This window comes from Metopolophium dirhodum, chromosome 4 (genome assembly GCF_019925205.1).
Source record: "Metopolophium dirhodum isolate CAU chromosome 4, ASM1992520v1, whole genome shotgun sequence".
NCBI classification, from domain to species: Eukaryota; Metazoa; Arthropoda; class Insecta; order Hemiptera; family Aphididae; genus Metopolophium; species Metopolophium dirhodum.
This window is the reverse complement of record NC_083563.1, coordinates 20,056,119-20,080,699: the sequence shown is the minus strand read 5'-3', so window position 1 is coordinate 20,080,699 and position 24,581 is coordinate 20,056,119. Positions and strand designations below refer to the sequence as shown.

Below are 24,581 nucleotides of genomic sequence, written 5' to 3'. Positions count from 1 at the left end.
AATTCGGAACTCTTTAATTCTAATTATAACCAACCGAACGGACGCATATAACGAACTAGAATGCTAATCCACCGCGTTCCGGTCCATTTCGAGCACTACTAAGAATACAAATTATATGGATCTTTTCAACACTTATTTTATAAGATTGGTGTGGTTGGTTTTAAATATTACTTTACTAATTACTAGATGCCAATATTTCCAATTTATATACATAATCTTCTTGAGTAAATAATAAGGATATTATACAGTTTTACAACCGGTTGTAAACGTGTTAAATCATGCTGCAAAAAATATTCTAATACTCTATACATATATTTAACATTTTATAATTTATTAACTATATTTATAAAACAAAAAAATAAAACTTAGATTATGGAGTTTATTTCTAAGTTCAAACTGTAAAGAAACTATACAGTTAAATAGTATGTATATTGTATAGTACCTAATATATTTAATTTCTTTTAATCATATACTTTACAAATTGGTACATGTTATGTTTATGGATTATGTATATGAGTAATGGAAAAAATAAACAGGTGTAACAGAATAAAAACAAACATATATATTTGAACATTTTTAAATGCGGTCAATTTTTTTTTTAATTTTCATTGTGTACCAAAATAAACATCCGCATACAACAGAACAACAAAATACAATAATTATATAAAATAGTATACACGAGGAAAAATGGTATATTGTATATACATTAAAAATATTAATTAATTTGTATTTATATAATTTAAAAAAAAAATAATAATAATAAAATTTATTTAATTTAAAATAATAAAAATTTATGAAATTTGGGTTAGTTGTTTACAAGATCACTATTTTTTTTATCATTGCATATATTATAACCAATACAAAATATATATCAGATCTGTTGAGTAGCGAATAAAAAAAAAACAAGTATAGTACAAATTACAATAAAATATAAGTATGAATTTATTATAAAAATAGTAGCTTCTAGACAAAATGAATTAATACTGAATGCTAAGTAAATATATATATATATATGTGTTTATGATATGAATAAAAGCAGTTATTTTTGTAGGTATTTATAATATTCAAATTAATTAGTCTAAGAAAAAAATGTATCACTATTTTGAAAGTTTACTTATAACTCGAATTAAAGCACCATTCTCGTCTTTTAACCTCTGATTTTCTTGGCGTAACAGTTCCATTTGCTGTAAAAATGAATAACATTAATTATAAAAAAGAAATCATACACAAATTCTGAATATTTAAAGAAAATCAAAATAAGCTTTCTACAGTACAACATAAAACTGTTAAGTTTAGCAAGATTTAAGCTAATGTGGTTTGTTTATTTAAATTAATGCAAATTTTGCATTTCTAACAGCATTTAACTGATTAAGCATATTTATTTTAAAACAAGGTTTCAATATTTGAACAAAACACAATAATAAGCTAAAAATTAAAATCTAAAATAAATAATACGTAAACAAAACAGAAGTTAAACAAATAATATTTTAAAAATAACTACATAATATTTATTATTACAAGAGTTTTAGAAACATTTTTAAAAATGAAACTCTGTTAGATTTACAACTATTAAGTTATATTAGACAATATAACAAGGAACCTACAACCGCACATGATGTCTCAATCATGCTAACGTACATTAGAGTAAATGTGCGTACAAAAGAATCTATTTGGTGATGTCAGTTTCAATAATATGTTGAATTGGCCTAAGCATATTAACAGGAACGATTGACAGGCATTTATTGATAATTCAATTTTAAAGTGAACTATATGAGTTATATAACTATATAAAATATAAAAATTTTAATATGCTTGTAACCCGCTTTAAAATACAAATACCAATAAAAGCCTAAAAGAGATGCACTAGAAAATAAACTATCTTTTCAATTTGATGATAATATATTCCACATTATACCAAATAACTATATACTAAACAAGTGGGTATTGTATTAGTTTTAACCATAATGTTGAGATTTATAAAGTATGATCATTGAAAAAGCTCAAACAAGTTTTATGCACAATTGTTGAAACAAAAATTAATTGATTAGTAGACCAACTGGAATGGGAATTCACAAACACACTGAGCATAAAAACAGCACACATCACAATTCAATGTCGCACATTATCTACATACATAAAAAAAAAAAATGAAGTGTTCGCATTATCAGGTATGAGTAAGTTTAGAAACGACTCTGGTAAGGGCTCTGTTCTCAGTTCGGAGCCGTTCATTTTCTGCTTTCAACTTTTGCAATTGCTAAAGAACATAAACTCAAGTGTAAGCTCTAAATATTTTCTAGCACAAGTAGCAACATTGATAATAAGTCTATTTTTATTTGTAGACTGGCCTAGACATTTATTTTATTTGAATTCTCTCCATCGCCAAAAAAATAAAATACATAATTACCTTGAGTTCCTCTTCCATCTCTGACAGTTTTCTCTCCATAGCCCGCCTTTCACGTTTTTCCGTTTCCGATAATGTCGTGCTTTTTCCAGCCTGAAACATTCATTTGAATCGTCAACATACAAGAATATTATTAGTCACAGTTTAGATTTGTTTGTAGTGATTGATAATAATGTTTCTTACATTGGTCGATTGTTTTTCTATAGTAATTTTTGCTTCTAGTAGGTCTTCCTCAGTCTTCTGTAACTGTCGCCTCAATCGTTCGTTATCTACGACTACTTCTTCGTACAACTAAATCGATACGGAACAGTGAACAAACGGAATATTATTTTAACGCGACAATTAATACTCACAGCTTTGTAATCGATTTCGCCGTTTTCAGAACACGAGCGGGGAGAATTTGCAGCACTACTGTGTTTACTGTCTAGTGATGACGATATTGAACCGAGCCGCGACGTCGGATTCGATTTGGTATCTCCGCCGCTCTGAAACCATAAGGCGATAAGAAACAAGGAACAAACCAACAACAGTGAAATATTAATTTCGTAAATATTGACATGGTTCGTAAAACAGTAAAACACTGATAACGATGACACACGACCACCGATTGATGGCGGTTTCGGGATTTTTTAAAGGGAAGGAATCATGAACGCCTGCAGACATTTTCTAGGGAGAATGAGAGGAGCAATCTTCAATATTTATATTTTCTACCCAATATATAATATAATCTGAAAAGTATTCCCATTATTTTTCTATGGCCGATTTTCAAAAGAAATTTTCTTAGGTATTCATTGTTGTTGAGCAAAATCGATAAAATAAAAAATAACCACAATTCACATAAGTTAAAATAATACAATATGCAATATGGAATCAGTTTACGATCTACATGCACGATGCACTATATGTGCAATAAATACGTAATTTTTAATAAATTCTTTGTATTTCTTAAGGTGTTCTACAGTGGGTTAATTTTAGACATATTATAAATGACGAAATCACATGATTTGTTAGATGTTTAATTATTACAACTTCTAATGCCCGAGATTATTTTACACTAATTTATATGAATATTCCCTATTATTTAAGATTTTTATTAAATGATTATTACAATTTTTATCATCGTCGGATTAACCATTAGACACTATAGCCTATAGTCAATCAAATTGAGTGCAAATTTTTTCAAAGGCACCAAATATTATTGTTGCCTATTATCTAAGTCAAAACATTATTTCTGTTATTTTTTTGTTCGGTTAACGATAATAACAATAAATTAATTTTATTATAGATAAGTGAAGCATGTGTTTGGGCGAATTACCTTTTATCCGCCTAATAAAAACTTGTGTTTTGGCGAGTTCCTTACATTGTGTTTGAGCGAGTATCATATAATATACCAAACATATAAAAGATACAATTATAAAGATTAGAATAAAATACTATATTTAATTAGACCAACTTAAACTCGTTATGGTGTTAGTTATTACTAGGGGCCAGATGTTGATGACTGTTGTATCTTTGTTTGGAAAATCGTGGACGATGGTTTAATAGCTTAAAATTTATTTCAATAACATAGGTACGAATCTATAGATAGCCAATACCGGCAATACCTATGTATATGATGGGACCTAAAGTGTATGCTATCATTTCTCCTTAATCTGGCACTGACTTATGGGTAGATCGTAATTCACAATACGAAAACATAGGTACGAATCTAAACAACTCAGTTTTTTTATATAGGTCTTTATGACCTATATTTTTACATTTTCCTCAAATAAAAAAAAACAACAACTTTATTACGTCAACTTTACGTTACTAACGCAGTAACGCATACTAACGTATGTTTGTAAACATGCATTTTTAATTTTAATATCAGTAAAATAGGTAATTTTATTAACTTCAAAATGTTGTGAGCGGTTTATAATAGTATTTAGGTCATTAATATATAAAAATTTTCAGAGCATTTTTTGTGTTTTTTATGTCATACATATATCTTTTTTAGAGCATTGACATTCTGACCCTAGTAACTACGTAGGTGGAGTATACCAAATATGGATCTTGAATTGAAAACATTTTTACTACAGAAAGAAATAAACTATGAATTTCGATTGAAAATTGTGTTTTTAGTAAATTTAACCACTAGAAAAAAGCATCTTGTCGTTTACCCATGGAATTCACGGATGTCGTAATGAGAGGATTGATAAAATACAGCTCAACGCATCACAGGATATTAAAAATAGTCGCCCAAACACATAGCAATTTTTACAAACTAGCTCAAACCCAAATCGCCCAGACGTGTGCAACCCATAGATATAATATCAATATATCACCCATACCAATATACCATGATATAGGTTTCCCAAAGCCAACATTGTTGGTAAGAACTAAGAGATAGTCAAAACCTGTGTATACGATGGGACCTAAAGTATATGCTATCGTTTCTCCGGCACTGACTTATGGGTAGATAATACATTCAAAATCATAATTCACAATACGAAAACTGATAGGTAGATCAGTGGATCACTCGGTATATTTAAAATGGTGCCGGATTTTTTTCTGTACTTGGCGGAAGTGATAAAATTGATTTTTCTTTTAATTTAACTGTTATTGTATTTATTCAGTATTACACAAACCATCCTAAAAACACCATACAAACACACTTTACGTGACCAGCTTGGTATATTATATTATTATCCTACACGTTTAGTTCGCTTACCGCGTAACCCTCGGATCCGTAGCTCTTACTAGACGCCAACGAGTTTGACGAGTCGAATCTGTTCAGCGGACTTTGGTAGAAGTTTCGTTTGAGGGAGGTGTGGGGGTGGCGGGACGACGGAGAGGCGTGTGAATGGCGGGACGACGGAGAGGCGTGCGAGTGGCGAGAAGACGAAGAGGCGTGCGAGTGGAGTGACGGGGACGGGGACGCTGTCCGGCTAGAATACGACGAAAAATTTGGAGACGACGACGACGGAGTGATGGTCAGGCCACCGTATCCGGATGCGGTGCCGCCGTACGTGGATGTGGAATATGAAGGAATGGTGGACGAGTAGGACGACGTGCCGAGATAGGGCGCAGACAGGCCCAGGGACGAGTACATGGCGCTGTTCCGGGACGGAGAACTGTAAACACTCCTGGGCCTGGCGTAAGAGGACGTAGACGAGGACGACGGTCGGGACTTTCGGATATTGCTGGTATAAGAGCTCATGGCGAATCTGCGAGGTGATGAGACGCGGCTGAGCGGGACTCGTTCGCCGGCGGACAACGTGCGGCGAAATACTGAAGTCTGAAATCACTGCGCCGCGGCGAAGACTGGCGCACAGCAAATAAACGACGTGTCGCGTGGAGCAGAAGCCGCCGTATATACAGTGACCGTGATCTATTTTCGGTCTAATGAAAAAAACGTGCCCTTAGCTGCGGCGTGTAGTACGCGGTATACTATATTATTATTATACGATTATTGTTGTGGACGTTTACGATGTACATCGCCGAACACTCGTGGGAGAGGGGCGGGGAGGGTCACCCGTGGCCAGTGGACGACAAAGTACGGCAGCGGCGGTGTCCATGTTCGGGGTAATAATAAAAACTTTTATTTTAGAAATCGCGCATGTATTGTTTTTAATTCGTTTAATACGGCTTTGATTTGACGGAAGCCAACTTTAAAATAAAAATAGAATTTTACTACGGAGAACATTAGCTGAATCGAAAATAGAATTGCATACATATGCAATAGAGAAGGCGTTATTTGACATAGGACTGACTTATTGTAGCCGTTCTAAATAAATGATTGAAGGAAAACTTAAAGTTGCCAAAAATATCAAACGACACATTACTCATTAGTCAAACTTTTCACCGTACATCCAAAAACAATAATTGGAAAAACCCCAACTTTTAAGTATTATAATAATAATAATAACATTTTTTTACTTCATTAAACTTGTTTCTACATACATGACTGCTCTTATGCGCTGACACAAAAACACTTTATATATAATAATATGACAACCAAAGTGTTATCCGTAGTCTCAATATACAAACTTATTTTTTTTAAATTTAAATTTTAAAATATAATATATTATTATAACAAACATACCTCTCCAATACTATCATCGGTACCGCCACAAGAAGAGGTATCTTGTCTGTCTGGATCAATTTCGTCCAAATCAACGTGGACCACTCCAGTAGATCTTCGCTTTGGCCTTTTCCTTCTTTGTATAACTGCTTGAGTAGCCTGGTGATTGCGGAATTCATTTTCTTTATCTTGATCTGTATAAAAAGAAGAACATCAAATACATACTTATATTAAATCAATAAAATCAAAACATGATTCCTTCAATAATTAGTAAGCTACATAAGGATAAAAATAGAATTTAACTATGAACTTAACACACATTTACTATTTACACTTAGTGGAATGTGTACTAAATTAAGTAGCTTATGAAGCTAGAAAACAAAGATAATGATGAGTTGGATATTGGCCAGAATTTACATTCAATATATATATTATAATGCACCAATGACGTCAATTAGATGTCGTATAAACTTAACAAAAATCACCTTTATCGTCAATTTCTTTAGGCGAAGGACGCCTTAATGGTAACGTTACAGTTGTATCTGCACTAGTATCAGGAGATGACGGAATGTGTGACTTTGTTGGAGGTTTTGGAACTGCTTCATTAGATCGAGCGTCTTCAAGCAAAAACTGTAAAAATCAAGTCAAATAAACATGTAATTAAAAATAATAAAATTAAAATTAAGTACAGAAACACATCAACACAGTGCAAAGCACATTATTAGACATAGCAAAAAACAATACAACTCTAGAGCATTTTAAATCATTACAAAACTAACATAATTCAAACGGGACCATAAATTCCTCTACACACAGAAATGTCAACAAACCTTGCTGCCGTTTTCGACCCTAAGTCTCCAAGACGGCCTTCGTTCCAAACAGCTATCTGGCATGTTAGATGGAATATTTCGGGGCAATGGAGTAATCGTAGCCGTAACAGTTACATGCTCTTCTTTTTTAGCCTGACAAATTATTAAACTAGATAGTAATAATGACGTATAATAGACAATAGTACCTATCAAGAAGAAGGTACCCTTCAAAGTGAGTAAAAATTCCCAAGATGTAATTTAATATCACGATTAATCTATTTTTACCACATACAAAAAAATTAAATGTACATAAGTTTCAGATTGCACCAATGAACAACTATGCATCAGTGAATCACTGTTATAATTCCTAAAACTCATTAACTCGTGATACCAATTATTTATAATTATATTTGTTTAATGTTAAATAAAAACGTTTTGATAAAAAAAAAAAAAACCAATGTATACTGTTTACAGAGCTTAGAATACTTTTAAAATACTTGTGCATTTGAAAAACAATAATGGGTTTCCTTAAAAAATTGTTTTTATAAAATATTTATTTTTTCTTACATATTTCAAAAAATAAGAATTTTACTTCATCAAAAGGTAAACTAAATTATTATATAGTGTAAAACTGTAAAGTTTAAACACTATTTACTTAATTCTAATGATGTACCTAGAAATAGGTTATGCTATAAAACTTTTCTATTCAAAGCTTAAGATAATTAAATTTGAATACAAGGTTTTGAAAATATTGTGTTCTGATTAATACTTATTATAAAAAATAAACTATAAGTAGATAATACAATTAATATAAATGTAAAAAGAGCTACTTAAATTTAGCATTGATTTAATTTTAAAATAAATTTTATGTGTAAAGTAAAATTTGGATTGAATTTATTATTTTAAACAGTTTTCAAATTCATAAGTAATATAAGTAATATAATGTATACATAATATACTTAATGTATATGTTTTTTGGTAAAATTGCTTTAGTATGAAAAATGTTTTTATGGTTCTAAAATTAACATTGTAGATGTTTCATTATATTATACTTATTTTTATTTGGAACTAAAAATGGGTCATAAGAATATTGAAACTTAAAACTTTCAATATTTTGGCAAATTTTCAAAATGTTGGTATACATGAACAATACAATATATAATAATTTGTTTTATAAGTGCTTGTTTATAATGACAACTTAAAAATTAATACATCTTACATTTGCAGTACATTTTTTGGTATATGATGAACATGTGATATCAAAGAAAGTGTATAACTTGTGAATTGACAACAACAGTGAATTATATAATTTACTAATAATTATAATTGTATGACATTATTATGGTAAAGATATGAGAGAAAAATTCTGTAAAATAAATAATTATATACAGCAGAAATAATAGCAAAATGAGAATAACCCTAATAAACAATGTTCTTTGATTTGTAGTTTATGGTTTATATTATTAAAATATAAATACCTATTTCAAAAGTAAACACAAATCCACTTAGGGTAGAACAACAATTTATTATTTAGAAGTTCTACTTGAGGGTTTTAAAATTATAAAGTTCTTATTTATATAATATATATTATTATAAATTATAAAGTTTGAAGTGATGAATATTGATGTAAAATGGTAAATAAGTTTTTTATTTTAAAAGTTAATGTAGATTTATAGTATACATAAAAAATGTTGGTAGTTCTAATTATGTTTAAACTATATCATTGAATACACCTTATGCAGTAAAGCCTATAAGTTTTGTCTACAGCTTACAAACGTACAACATAGTACATTGCATTAAGTGAAAAGTTGAAAATACATTGTTTAATATATATATATATATAATTGGATAAACTGGCTTTTTAAAAATCGGGGAAGAAACTTCTGTATAATAGGCATCATGAGTTCATTGAGTAAGTCACTGCAATCTATGTGTTAATTTTGAATTCAATGATAAATAAGTGTATAGGTAAGAAAAAATTCTGAGCGGAGATAATATGTGGCCCTCTACTTTCTGAGGATATTTTATTAAATATTTGTAATAATAATTAATTATTCAATTAGTAATACTGTAAGTTGAGCTAATTTTTGCAATAAAACAAATTGTATATTATATTAAATAATAAATAATAATAATTATAATCTTATTTTATGTAATATTACTAAGTATCTATTATTAAATGTTAAGTCAATAGAGACATACCTCAGAACAGTGTAAAAAAGTTCATTGTATAATTAATAGCTTAAAATGAATCTAAATTATATTTTTTAAATTTCAGTGCTTTATAAATACAAAAAAAAATATCAGCAAGCTTGAAATACAAAAAAATAACTAAAATCATTACTTTTTATTTAATTATCCAATTTACAGTCTTATCAAAATTTAAATCTCAAATGTTTAAAAATTTTGCAATTAATGTAATTTTAAAATTGTTGACAAAATGTTAACATTATTATCAACATTTATAGAAAAAACACTAAACATTTTAAAACATTTCAACTTCCAATTCTCATTTAAAACGAATGTGGGTGCACGTTCAACTTTTTTTCTTATGTTTAGTAAGAAAAATTAATGAGAACATTGTAATAAATCAAAGGGTTATGATGTATATAAATAACTCAAATAGAGTTACATGTTTTGAAAATTATACTATGTCTAGAAAATTAGTTTTTAAAAATTGTTGTGTTAATATTTTTGTATTCCAGTAATTTTGCTTTAGTTTAAGAAAAAAGTACAGGGATTAATCCCCCAAAGTATTTGAATATTTAACTAATTAGATTCAATTTACTTATAGATACCACTTTCAAAGTCAAAGATTGAAAATTACTGCTCTAAAACATGATAACAGAAAAAAAAATACAACAAACACACACAAACACTTCATTGTAAAACCAATGCATTCATTCATCCACCGCTCAGAATCTAAATTCTAGAACATTAATATTATACTAGTATACAAATACTATAAACTATATAGTATAAAGTATAAACACATACATCTATGACACACTACACATTTATATATGTGTTTATTTATGTTAGCTTATAAAGCTATAAGTATAAACTATAAAACAATTATACATAAAGTTTGAAACAATACAATCCTTTTTGTATGTTTGTCAAAATTGTGATAACCAATGCCCATAAAATTTAATGTGACTACTAAGAACAACTTATGAGAACCTATTACTTTTTCAAGCCATAATTATTATAATTAAGAATTTTATGAATATTTAACTACAAAATATTTTGTACATTTTCAAAATTTGAACTTGTAAAGTTAAAAGAAAAAAATTCTAACTAACTATGTATTATTGATATTTTTTAATTTCTGTAAGAACAAAACAATTACATTTTTTTAATTCTTTGATAATTTTAGCTACATTAAATCAAAAAAATATGGAAAATTTCAATTGTTTCCAAATAACTCAAAAAGAGCTAAAATTGAGAATTTTATCAAGTCTAGAAAATGGTATGAAATAATCTGGATCCAAATCTACCACAACCGCCTATCATATTAAAGTGGTTTTTCTGATGTGAAAATTTCTACAGACAAAAATAATACATCTCAGTAATCTTGGTAAAATCAATAAAATCATTGATACTACAAGATTGAACAACAATTTTATTTTCAGATTGAAAATGTACCAGGATTGGCAAGTTATACATATTATAATATTTTATATTGATATAAAACTATTTAGTTGCAACTGATTTAAATTTACTAGATTTTAAAGGATAAAAATGGGTAATAAATACATTTTTATATAAACATTTTACTTACGTGCGGTGTTCCAATATTGTTTGTGGAGTTATTATTTGTTTCCACTTGAGAGTTGCTTAATTTGCTTTTGCCAGTATCCTGATTTTTTTGCTTAACAATTTGTTCAGCAGATTTTAGTTCTTCTAAAGTCACTCCTTGAGTGGACCGTCTAGTTTCTCGAACACGTTTAGCATGTGCTTTTCGTTGAGTTTCTGATTCGTCATCTCTAACAGGAGGAACAAATGACCTAAATTAAAAAAAAATCTTATATTAATGTAATTATTAAGAATGTATTATACAAAAAAATATTAAATTGAATACACAATGCTAGTTCAAAATGTACAAAACAACAAATATTGATAATGTGGTTAGATAAAACATAACTCAAGTTTTATTTTAAACATAAATTAATAACTTGGAATCCATCACATAATATCAAATTATCAAAATATATATAAAATATTTTACATATTATAGTTTTAATAGTTATATTTTAATCAATAAATATTTTACAACTTCACTATAACAGTACTCTACAGACTATAAGTAAACAATATTGGACGATTATAAATTATAAATCAGTAATATCTTGTTTAATTGTTTGGTATTATATGTCAGCTTCAAGGTGCCCATCAATCAGAACATATAGGGGTGACAATATCATAAAAAAAATACCTAACTAAGAACCAACCAAATTGATATTATTAAATAACAGAAAATAAATACACAACATAGATTAACAATGTACCTTTGTAGTATGTCATGTGTTATAATATCATCAGTAAAAATAGTTTATAAAATGGTTTTATGGTGATAAGTGGTTATGTTAAACTTAAGTTAAATTTCTAAACTTTGGCTCTTTCAATTATTATTTATTATTATAAAATAAGAACTACCTAAAATAGTATTTACCTATATGTATTTATTATTGGTTATATAAGAATATTCTACTTCCAATATAATAATTAAATACAAGTAAAACCTGCGTAATAAGGATATTCAGCAAATAACAATTAAAAATTTAAATTATTATAAATCAACAATAATCTAATATTTATGTTTGGATTCCAAAGCTCTGGTAAAATTAAATATGTCAATAAGCGGATGTCACAGAAATAGTGTTATTTCATAAACCAAACAATTATTTACTATTCCAAGAACAAACTTGAAAAAGTTTTTAAAGATGTTCCCAGGGACTATTTTATGGGTTGTTTCTGATTGTTTCTGTTGCATTTGGAGACCACTGATAAATGCTTTGACACCACTAATAATATTAAACATAATTTATTGCTAACTTTATATTAAATCTAAAAATATGATTAGATAAATTAAAAATAGATGGATTAATGTAAATTACTTAAATTGAAAAAGTTCTCATAATAAAGCTAAATTAAAACTTTTCTTTGATTTAAAAAAAAACTAATAGAAATTTTAATTATAATGATTACACAATTAGAAAATGTATTTGTATTTATTTAATTTATTGAAATATTAGCTTATTATTTAATTTTTTTTTTTTTTATTAAAATCTAAACATAATACAAACATAAAATTATATTTTCCATTTGCCGCCTAGCTATGCCACTGATATAATATACAGGTGTGTGTTTATATCAAAGTTGACAAATAATGTTTAATAATATGTTGTTTTTGTGGTTCACTCTGAAAACTCTTAATTTGTTAATCATTTATCAATAAATGATTATATTATTTGTAAGTAGAATTCCAAAATACTTAGATTAATATTGTATTATAAAAAGAATACATTCTATTATAAAATACAATTATTGATTTCACAGTTGAAATTTTAGATTATTACTCATTATTTGTCATTGAGATAATATAACAATAAGTGAATTTCATTATTTTTGTTTATACTCATATAGATTTACTATCAAAAACAAATACAATTCCATGTCCATCTTAGACATTCTTGATGCTTTGGACTTTGGTTGACTTAAGTCAAAATTTCCATTGGCTATTTAAATTATTTTAAGAAACATTAAATCAACAATTTATTGTATTTATTAATTTACTTTGAATTTAGGTACCTAATCCAAAAAATATTATGAATTTAAATAAATGTGGATATTTAATACAGTAATAAATTCTCAAAATTATATTATGAAAATATTAAATAGGTAAAATGTATAGATGAGGACCATAGTCCATATGTAAAAACTCAACCAATATATCAATCTCTAATAATCAGTGGCAGCTCCTGGTTGTTGTTTGTAGGGGTGTGACTTTAATATGATATCTCGTCATAAGTATAAAAATTAAAATATATAATACATAATATAATATTACTTTTTAATTTTAAATGATATTTGTCAAAGTGGCTGCAGTAGAAAAGAAATCTATAATATTAAGTCAAAAGGTTGTATAATAATATTGTAGTTAACTGTTATACTTGTATAGAAATATTGATACAGAAATAATATATTAATAAGTCTAAAAATACTAATTGACAATAAAGACCAACAATGATGTGCATATACGTATTTAATATTAAAAATAAATTACCTACTATACTAATATTTTACCCAAATGGACGACACTGCTGGTCGTCCAAAACGCATACATAAGATCGCGGTTTAAACTACCCGCACACACACGATTAATGCATCTTCATTCAGAACAGCTCGAACAACAATATTTTTCGTCCAAACACTGCAATTGTACCTGCATACGCTCCTGATTTCTGAGAGAAACAATTTAATGTTCACACACGACAAAATGTAATATAATTATAATATACTTTTATTCAAAAATTGGAGTATTAATAAAAATTCTATTTCAATTATTATAAAATGTAAATCTCATCCAAGCCACAAGCCGCCACGTATACTATCAAAATTCATAATTTTTCACTCAATTTTTGTAAAATAATAGTTTGTAATTTTTGTAGGAATATAATATCATTGTTCATCATTATTTAGTGTTAAATACCTATGAAAAACAGACTAATATATTATAAGATGTGTAATCAGTATAATGTTTAAATTTAAGTATAAAAGTATATACTAAAATAAAAAAAAAATCCTATCTTCAATTTAATTCATAACTATTATTTAAAATAAAAAGTATCAACATTTCATATTAAAATTTTACCTGCGAATATTGGGAGTTGGATGTGTTGTATCATTTGAATTCAAACTGCTCTGAGCAGTTGCTAAATTTGTTTGATCGTCTCTAAAATTACTTTTGTTCCGCCTAAAAATAAAAAATAAAATCTAAATTTTATCAAATAAAAAGTTTTAGTAGGTGCTGTACACTACACTAACATGTGTCAAAAACATATACCTTCTCAATTCATAATTTCAGAGATTACAAATTTTCAAATATTAAAATATTCATATCATGAATATACAATACCTTGATAGAGGTTTTTCCTTTAACGAAGCAGTTCTCATAGGAGGTGAAGCACATGCTGTAGATGGAGAAGGATGTATAACTCCCCACAAGTTACCTTTAATTTTAGCACGTAACTCACAATAACGTCGATAAAACCTGCTCAAATACAGACACACAAAGCGTGCAAACATAATTATGTTAATTCACACAATACATTCTACATTTAATACTTCAAACATATATTATTAGTAATTGAATATATAAAATAAGTTACTACTAAGATGAACTTGTAACCACATAATATATTAAGTACTAAAAAAAGAAAAATTAGGGCTGTCATGCCCAGTGGCGGATCCAGGGGGAGGGCAAAGAGGGCATTTCCTCCCCCCCATGCCCCTCCCAAAATTAATCCCTGGATCCGGCACTAGTCATGCCCGAATGTTTTAACTCGGTCTTACTAAAATATAACATGGACAATTTAATATTCATGTTAAAAGCAAAATTTGATGGTTATGCATTGGTAAAATGGAGATAACACAAGCAGAAATGGCGTAGTTATGGTTGTTGATGGGGATAGATCCCCTCTCCCAGAGCTTTTAGATTTTGAGAGGAGCGATAAACGAATTGTTACAATGTGTTTTTCAAATTATTTTTTGTTTCTTTATTTCTGTACTTTGATGATAGCTTTTGATAGAAAATTGAATCTAGGTTGTACTTTTAATAGGTAAAAACTTAAAAGTCACAGAACTATTTTAATTAATCAAGAAAAACAAACAAAAAATTTTTTTACGAAAAACTAGCTTATGACAAAAACAACTTTCTTGATGTTAACTCAATTTCACCAATTTTTGATTATATCATATTCTAAAATATTGTATTTTTGAGCTCGTTTTAAGCTGTTTATAAACATTTGAAATTTTTAGTTATTTTTAATGTTTTGATAAATATCCATAACATTTTTTTTCGATGGGTCAAAAACCTTGGAAATTAAATTTAAGGTTCCTCACAAGTTGTTATAATAGGGGTTAATGGTAGCGGTGTCGTATGCTATCTATGTAATAAATACTAGTGTTGTATGTTAACTACGTAATAAATACTAGTGTCGTATGCTATCTACAAATATTATTTATCATCTTAGGTTATCTATACAATCGTAATAATATTTATCTACATTCTACAAGGTTAGACCTACGGGTTTTCAACGATTAGTTGTGTCTGTGAACTATTCTTGTGTGTTTGACATTTGTATTTGTATTCAATATTAGTTCAATTTGTGATTTATTATATGGACATATGATTTATACTGATGATACTTGTGTGAATTTTTTTAAACAAAGGTGTATTACCAAAACAAGAATTTTGTGAAAAAATCAATAAGGTCAACAATGAAGTGTAGTGGCGTTCTTAAGGAATGTTATTAAACTAGCCGCAAATGAAATTCCAATGGGCAACTTGTGAAATCAAAATACTTACATGGCCAAACACGTGGTTGTCAATATTATCAGTCAATTCGTACAATAAATCAGTTTTTCACCTAAGTCAATATTAACGGTCGTCTAGGAAATTGTCAACCTAGAGAAGAAATTTTGGAAACAGAATGTAGCAGTTCTGATACTGAAATAACCAATAAAAATTATGGTTTACGCGTACAGGGACCGTGGGTGTTTGGAATGTGTTGTAGACGTGATAATATAGTAGAATGTTGATTGTTTATCGTTCAAAAAAGAGACCGAGCCACTTTGTTTCCGATTAGTCAAAGGGAAATTGAGCCAGAGACGACCATTTTCTCAGATGAATTGAAAGCTTACACAGCAGATTAAAAGATCATGGCTATATCCACGATACCGTAAATCATAAAAATATTTTCATTGATGCATAAACAGGAGCTGAAACTCAAACAATGTAATATTATTGGCAATATATATAGGTGAGATATGGTATAAAAGAGAATTTCCAAAACATTTTTAAATTATATGAAAAATACTTTTCATATATGAGAACATTCACTAGCAACCTTCATTTATTTATGAAGTGCTCTGGTTTAAAACAAAGTAAGATTTTTTATATAATTATACGACATAATTTATATGTAGATAGCATACAACTTTATGTATTAAAACTCGTAGATAACATTTATTACGTAGATAGCATATGACACCGCTACCGTTAATTTATTAGAGATACATAGGAACAAATTTATTTATAAGCATTTAAAGTTCAAATTTTGACAAATTTCATCAAAATCTCCAAAATTTGCAAATTATTTTGTAGTTATAAATTCATAAAATGCTCAATTTTAATAGCTAAGGATTAAAATGTAGAGCAAGGTTTCTTATAAATATTTCATTGTTCATACTGTTACCAAAAAATATAGCTATAAACAGTTTTAATTTCAAATTTCAAGTTCATACGTCTTGCCAATTTTGAGAAATAGCGATGAGGTTTATGGCTTTTATATATTATATAATAAATTAAAAAAATATATTGTTTAATAATGTGTTTCAAAATGTTCAATATAAATTATTTTACTGTGCAGTGGTGTGTATAATATATAAAAAAAACAGAGCTTTATGATATTGTAGGGGGGGGGGGGGCAGTCTTCACCTGGCTTTTATTAAAAAAATGTTCCGACCCAAATCGAAATTCATGTGTCAGCTGCCCTATAAGAGGAAAAAAAGCTAAAAACACCCTGGAATCTATTGATAAAACAGACATTTATTTTAAATCAGTTATGTAGTTTTTGGGATTAGCTGTTATTAAAAACTCATTTCACATTTATTTATGCAGTTTATAGAAATTATTTTATTATTGATAATAAGTTAGGGTGAATTGATTAAATTAAATTTAACTGCAAAATAATTTAGCAAATTGTTGTGAATTTAATGAATTTTGTAATAATTTGAACTTCAATCGCATATTAAAAAAAAAATTATCTTATGTATTTTAAATGTATTTATATTGTTATAAAATCAACTTATGTGAACGGATAAACCAAATTATAAAAAACGACATTGTTAAATTACATTTATTGCATATCATTGCTATCTACTGATACAACAATATTATTTGTCTGTTATCCCTATTTTCTACATAACAATTTAGTTTGTGTGCATTAGCTGGTGGATACAGTGCGTGGTTCTTTTTATCCAATTTTCAGTAGGTATACTGGGAGCGTATTCTGATATTTAATTTTGTTGAAGCTTTTGTAAGCAACTGAAAATTAACTTGGCTACGATGTTTGGTTCAACACACATTTGTGAGGTATTATTTTCAAAATTAAAAACTTTGAAGTTCCCAATTTCAAAAAACTGGCTAAGGAAAATAAATGTAATTTTTCGCATTAAATTACTTGGTAAATTATTATTATCATACAATATTATTATTATAACCTAATATTGTAATTTTTTAATATAAATTAATAAATTGTAATAACTAGATAATTTATTTTTATTTTTATACTGCTATTTATTAAATATAAAGATATTTGACAAAGATTTTTTTACTAGACCTCATTTATTTATTAATTTATCTTTTAGGACTCCAATAGACCCTTGCTATAGAAAATGGTAAAATATATAGGTAAAAATTTAAAGTATCTTTAATTATAGGTTAATAAATAACAACAAAATAACAAAATCAATTTTACCAAAAACTAGTTTTGGGTAAAAATAAAAATGAACAATAAAACTTTCATTGTAAAATCAATACATTCATCGCTCCACTCAAAACATACATTTTAATAATATCAATATTTTTATACAATATTCAATAATTAGAAATATTATAGAAAATTATGTGATTTAAAAATTAAATAACAGAGCATCTTAACATTGAAATATTGAATTGATTAAAATACACGGTTGAAAAATAAGTTTAAATAGAAATAAAGTAAAATGTGTCAAATTATATAAGGTAATATAAGCCTGTTTACTCATGATAAATAAATAGTAATTTGGTAGTTTACATTGAGTAGTTGATGATATTTAATAACAATTTTTTACAACTTTCTAGTAAATACACGTAAGCAAAAAAATCAAAACAATTTACATGTACTTGGCTAAAATATATTGTTAAGGCATGCATAATATTAAAATTTTTCATTAAAAATAGTACAAGACATAAGTAGTTTAATTTTTTATCAAATTTGTAAATAAACACAAGTTGAATATTGACACATTATACCTTTATGTGATTTAATAACTCATTATTAATTATGCTTAGTAGTTCTCAATAAACTTTTATAGCAATATTTAAACTATTATACCTACTTTATTAAAATTCCATTTTTTTTTAGTGAATATTTGGAAATATAAAATGCTTACAATTCATTAATTTGCATGCTTTAATGATTAATAAAGAATACAAATGACAAACTTTTAAATTCATTTTTTCTAATAATTTATGCACTAGTATAAATATAAAACAAAATACTAACTTTTCATCAGACTCGAAACTTTGTGTTCTACGCAAAACAACCTCTGGAGGCTTTAATTCGTTATTGTCTGATGATGGGACAATAGGCTGTTTGAATTCTTTGGTTGTATTTCCTAACAATGTTAACAAAATTAAGAATTTCTTTATTCTAACAAAGTATATTTAATAAAGTAAATCTTACCAATATTATTTTCTGATGTCTGTTCAATAGGTGTAAGTTGAATTTCCACTTTTTGATGTATTGTGGGGTCATCCTTAATCTTAATATCATCTTCTTCCTCTTTAATCACTCGATTTCGATCTAATACGGTTTCTTTGTCCTTTTTCAATGTTGATTTGTCATTACCGGATAGCCTGCTGATTGAAGATCTACATTGATTTTGTGATACAGAGCATCCAACAGGAATACAGAAGCAGAACACATAAAAAACATGCAAACAAGCAAAGAATAAAAAGCAATAAAAAAAAATTAACACAAGGTAGAAGAGAACCAGTCTAATATCAAACAATTAAATACTGAAAAAAGCTAAAAACAAAAAATCACAAAAAAAGCTATAAATTATAAGCTAAAACTAACCTTCTTTTTTGATTCTGAGAATTTGTTAATTTATTACTTATTAGGTAATTTTTATCTGATGCATCTTTATTTTGAGAAGCTTGTTTCTTTTTTAATTCATCTAGTAAATCTTTCATTTCTTCATCAGAAACATCAAATGCTGTTTGACCCTTTGAAAAAAATAAAATAGATTGAAGTAATTTTCATGCAACAAAAATATTTCAAATTATATAATACCACAAAATTTTTCTTTTTCATATTACAGAAATGTTCAACTAATATTTCACAAGCTTCTTTTTGACCCCAATATGCTGCTGCGTGTAATGGTGTCCAACCATCATAATCTTGACAATCGACTTCTGCACCAGCTTGAATAAGGAGCCTAATAAATACATATTTCATTTAACTTTTTGATTAATACTTTATCATTTTTATAATATATTACTCTAAGACTTTAATGTATCCTTTGGCAGCAGATACGTGTATTGCCATTGCCCCGGTAGTAGCATGAGGAGAATCCTTAAATTTGCCAGTATTAATCCATTCTCGAGCATCTTTTAGCATCAGTCTCTCTTCTTTGTTCCTTGCTTCATCACAGTCAATGCCTTAAACAAAAAAAATATTAAATATATATTCATTATACTGAGAATTAAATCAATTTAAATTTACCCATATCTCTTAAATGTTGTTCTAAAAGTTTCCTCATGTCATCAGATTCTGCAATGTCAATAGCTAGTTCTTGATCACAGTTAATTGCTGATACATCTGCTCCGTGTTCTAATAAATATCTATAACAAACATATTTATTTAGAACTGATAACCCTAAATTATTTAAATTTTTTGAGAAAAAATACATCTGTACAACTTAATAATAACAAATTGTAAATTTAATGGTATTAGTTAATTTATGGTAATACATTATACTGATAAATTGTTGTTTTATATTATAGGATTTATATATTATAAATTATATGGGTTTCTTTGTCAAGGAAATAATTTAGTGTCAAAATATCTACTACTAACAAGAAGAATATACATAAAAACATTTATATATTATTGGTGATTATAAATACTGTTAGTACTTATAATAAACGATGATTTAATCTATAGCTAAATATTTTATATTCATTACTAATATTATATACCTAGATGCATAACTAAATGTATAGAGATCATAAATAGGTAAAAATATTTGCATTACATCTTGTCAAATTCTAATATTTTCTTCACATTTATTATTGAATGTTAAAAAGATGTTTAATAAAAACACTTGAAAAATTATTTATTACATTTTGGAATATGCAGACATTGTTTGAAACTCTTAATACCAAAAATTGGATAAAAAAGATATTCATTGATATTCTAATGTAATAACCTATTGCGTTTTTTGTTAAAAACATAATTTCTAAAAAATGTATAAGCTATGTAAAATACAGAAGCAGAGCCAGCTGGCAAAGTCTACAAACACCATAGAGTTGCTTCTAACAGCAACCACAATCCCATTTTTAAATCGGATTGTGAAGAGCTGTCTAAAAATAACTATGACTGATGACCTGTAAGTAGTAAATTTGCCATTCGAATATTGAAAAAATACAATGCAAATGTTTAACATTGTCTATACCTCCATGATCCAGAACCCCAAACGTTAAAAAAAAAATTTTTAAGTATCCAAAAATATGGATGAATAAAAAAAAAAAATCTATGCACATCTTACATGCTTAACTGTATGTAGAAAATAAACACTTTCATAGGTACTGTTATTTGTTTTAACTAAATACTAACTTTGCAATGCTAACAAATCCACAAGATGTTGTTGCATGCAATGGTGTCCATCCTTCTTTATCACCTCTATTCACATCAGCTCCATGTTCAACCAAAAATTCAACCATATCTAGGTTATCATCAATACAAGCCTAAAATAAAATGCAAGATTACAATTAAATAAAACATTGGTACATAATATGTTATTTTATGGAAACAAAAAAATATTCTCGAATGTATATTATGTAATGAAAACTATTATAAAACTATTAAGGTTATCTGTTGCTATAGCCCAGAAGGTGTTCTTTAATGTGAAGAATGTAAAAAACACATTTTTTATACATAACTTGTAACTTAATCATTAACTTTAGACTACACGTGTAGTTTCTAAAATTAACCTAATCATGGAGGATATATTTTTACCTCAGTTTACTTACATTGTAATATTTTGTTAATAACTAACCATAATGTAACTAACATTTTATAATTATAAATTAAATTTACACGTATATGATATTTTTTCATATGTATGTCTTATACCTACCAATGTTAAATAAAAATAAAATAGTCTCACAACACAAAATGGAAATATGCCATTGTTGTAGTTGAATTATTTAGAATATTAAATATCTATAGATGATAGCACAATCTTATTTTCAAATCAGTGTTTTACCTTACATCTGTTAATCATGAGGTTACTCCACTATATCAACTCCGAATAAAATATATAATAAATACCTAATTACCTTAACATTATTTAAATTTACTGTTTTGCCATAAACAATATTAAAACAAATACCTAGGTAATGAAATAAGAAAAAAAATATGAAACATACACAACAAGTACCTAATAATAATTTCAATATAGTATTCAACCCAAAATTACAAATTCATAGCATCATATTTTAACACATAAAAGGGATTAACAATAGTATAAAATATTTAAATTATTTAGAAATAAAAATATCCTTGTATTTAACCTACTTAATGTGTTTGAAACCTTTTCAGTGGTGTCCAAAGTTAGTTGACAACACCAAATAGAGCAAGAATGAAAATCTAATTAGGTAGGTGTAGGTCAATGCTGTGACCATAAATGGACAAAATAACATCAGATAAGAATTCAAATAAAATATACAGAATATATACCTATTAAATTTATAATTTGATTTTATGACAGAATAATTAGAATATAAAACTAACTATTTAATTTATAGAAGTTAAGTATTATAAGTAAACAAAAAATATAACCTAATTAAAATAGGTAGGTACCTAGCAAATAGAACAGTATATGTTAATCTTTAATATTATTACATTATATCAAGATGTATGGAAAAGTTTATATTTTTGTTTACATGCAAATAATATAGTAATAAACAATTATTGGTTGTATGAAATCTAAGAGGTTTACCATACTATAGGAATACGATAGAATTAGTGAGTTCTTACAGAGGATATATTGAAGTGCCAATTAAAATATGAATCATCCAAGCCATCATAAGGAATATTTTCTTATTCTGTTTAATGAACACAAACAAATATATTATACTGATTAACAGTTTCCAAAAATTACTGTATATTTATTAGTACCGCTTTGAGACTAATATTGTGCAAGTCATGACAGTTGTTAATTTGTTCTATTTATTTTTAAACTCATTTTAAATCCATTCATGCATAATTCCTTGGACTACATATTAATCATAGTGCAAGTATGTCTGTAAAGAAAATAAATGAATGCCCATTTAAAAACAATTTTAATTACCAAAATATTTTTTACATTCCTATAAATTCTACTCTAATGAGAAAACAATTACACAGCAATTTAAAAATTAATTATACAAAAAATGTCAAGACAAAATATAATTTTAATTATATTTTAACTATAGGTAAATTAGGTACCTACCCTAGTATAAAAATATCAAATACTTTATGGTACCTATTGTTTGATATCAATCATATTCAATATTCAAAGTAAATATTATTACAGTAGCTGGCGGCAAAGATATATCTAATCAACGTCTTCTAGTTAATTATGATTAAAAAGTACAAACAATAAGAGATTATACTATATGTAGGTACATAACGAGATAAGTAGAAATCTGATTAGTCAAAACACCAAACAATTCTAACCGAATGTTTTTGTGACGGCATCTCCTACCTGATGCAAAGCTGTAAGACCATCTGCATTAGCGGCATTGATGTCAGCGGCCAAGTACAGCAAGCTGTTCACCTCGTTCTTATCGCCTGACGAGACAGACGCTAGGAAAGCACAGTCGATAGGGAACGATACTGCCTTGATGTTCTTGCGGGATGGCGACTCTCGGTTGGTGTCCGATTCCTCCCACCGTTTCAACTGTTCGGCTCTCTTGAACAACGCCGACATAGCGACGACTGATCGCGCCCTGCCGCGTCAGGCGCGAACAACGGCGGCCACCAACGGTCGGTCGGCTCCGTCTTCGGGAACAGAGAGTACCGACTGTGTCAGACAGCCGCGGCCTGGCGCAGGGTCGTCCACAGGGCTCTTGCGGACGACATGACAATATCCTCCTTCGCGGGCGGGAGGCCACACGGACACACTCACGACGCGCGGGCACTCGCACAATCACGACGGCCGTGGCAACAGCCGTTTTTCGTCGCGCGCGAACGAACGCACCACAGTCCGCGCGCCGGCCCGTCGGTTGTTCGCACGGATAAAAACGGTCGAGAGACTGTTCGGACCTCGGTGGTCACATCGGCCAGACGAGCGTTCGACACGGTTTTCAGACGACAAGAATATCGGAAGACGAGAGAGAAGACGCTGGACCACTGTTGTACAACTGATGGTGGACCACTGAAGCTGTTCCTGCTGCCGCCTGCCGCCACCACCGCTTAGCTCCTACAGAGTTGCAGTAGTTGTAGTAGTAACTAGTAGTAGTGTAGTACTACTAACTGTAGATTGTAGTAAATAGTAATAGTGATGATGGCTTTTATCAGTAAAAAAAAATACACACGCACACTTGATTAATGTGTAAAAAAAAAAATTAAATAAAAAGGTAAATTCATCAGTGCTGTCGGACACGGGAAATAATATTGTCCCAGTCGTGGTCGGTTTTCGCACCGCAAGTCGGTAATTATAATATTATTATTATTATCGTTATAAAGACTTCTTTATTATTATTCGTCATTTCGTCGAATATTTCGGCTGTAACGTGTAACGCGACGTTACTACTGTCTGTCTGTCGAGTCGCGGTCGTGGCGTGAAATGTGAATGGCGGGCGGGTGGGCAGGGCAACGCACTGTGGAGACTGAGGACTGAGCGAAAAAACGGTATTTACATTTTTACACCGAGCAGGTACTATTTTTAGGCCGAAAACCAAATGAGCCAAAAACGTTGGAACATATTTTTTATATTTTTGGCATCTATTTCCATTGTATTCGGTGTTTATATCATTCTAATTTTA

The 24,581-nt window shown here is 28.3% G+C and overlaps 1 protein-coding gene across 9 annotated transcripts; it reads right to left on the bottom strand.

The window, feature by feature from the left end:
• Window positions 1-539: 539 nt before the first annotated feature.
• On the bottom strand, window positions 540-24,354 carry LOC132942691 (protein phosphatase 1 regulatory subunit 12A). Of its 9 annotated transcripts, none has more exons than XM_061011296.1 (20): window positions 23,300-24,354; window positions 21,166-21,296; window positions 20,053-20,171; window positions 19,829-19,988; window positions 19,621-19,765; window positions 19,405-19,553; window positions 19,009-19,196; window positions 18,829-18,940; window positions 14,415-14,549; window positions 14,151-14,252; window positions 12,202-12,300; window positions 11,058-11,283; window positions 7,295-7,426; window positions 6,950-7,094; window positions 6,486-6,658; window positions 2,755-2,886; window positions 2,585-2,692; window positions 2,405-2,494; window positions 2,135-2,254; window positions 540-1,184 (listed from the first exon to the last, which is right to left on the bottom strand). In XM_061011296.1, the coding sequence occupies exons 1-19, from the start codon at window positions 23,522-23,524 to the stop codon at window positions 2,165-2,167; spliced, it is 2,661 nt and encodes an 886-aa protein (XP_060867279.1). In that variant the 5' UTR covers window positions 23,525-24,354; the 3' UTR covers window positions 540-1,184; window positions 2,135-2,164. The 9 variants fall into 9 exon arrangements, with proteins under 9 accessions (XP_060867279.1, XP_060867282.1, XP_060867281.1 ...); XM_061011299.1 differs by having other exon boundaries at window positions 19,009-19,181; XM_061011298.1 differs by having other exon boundaries at window positions 19,009-19,184; window positions 23,300-24,353.
• Between the last annotated feature and the right edge of the window lie 227 nt (window positions 24,355-24,581).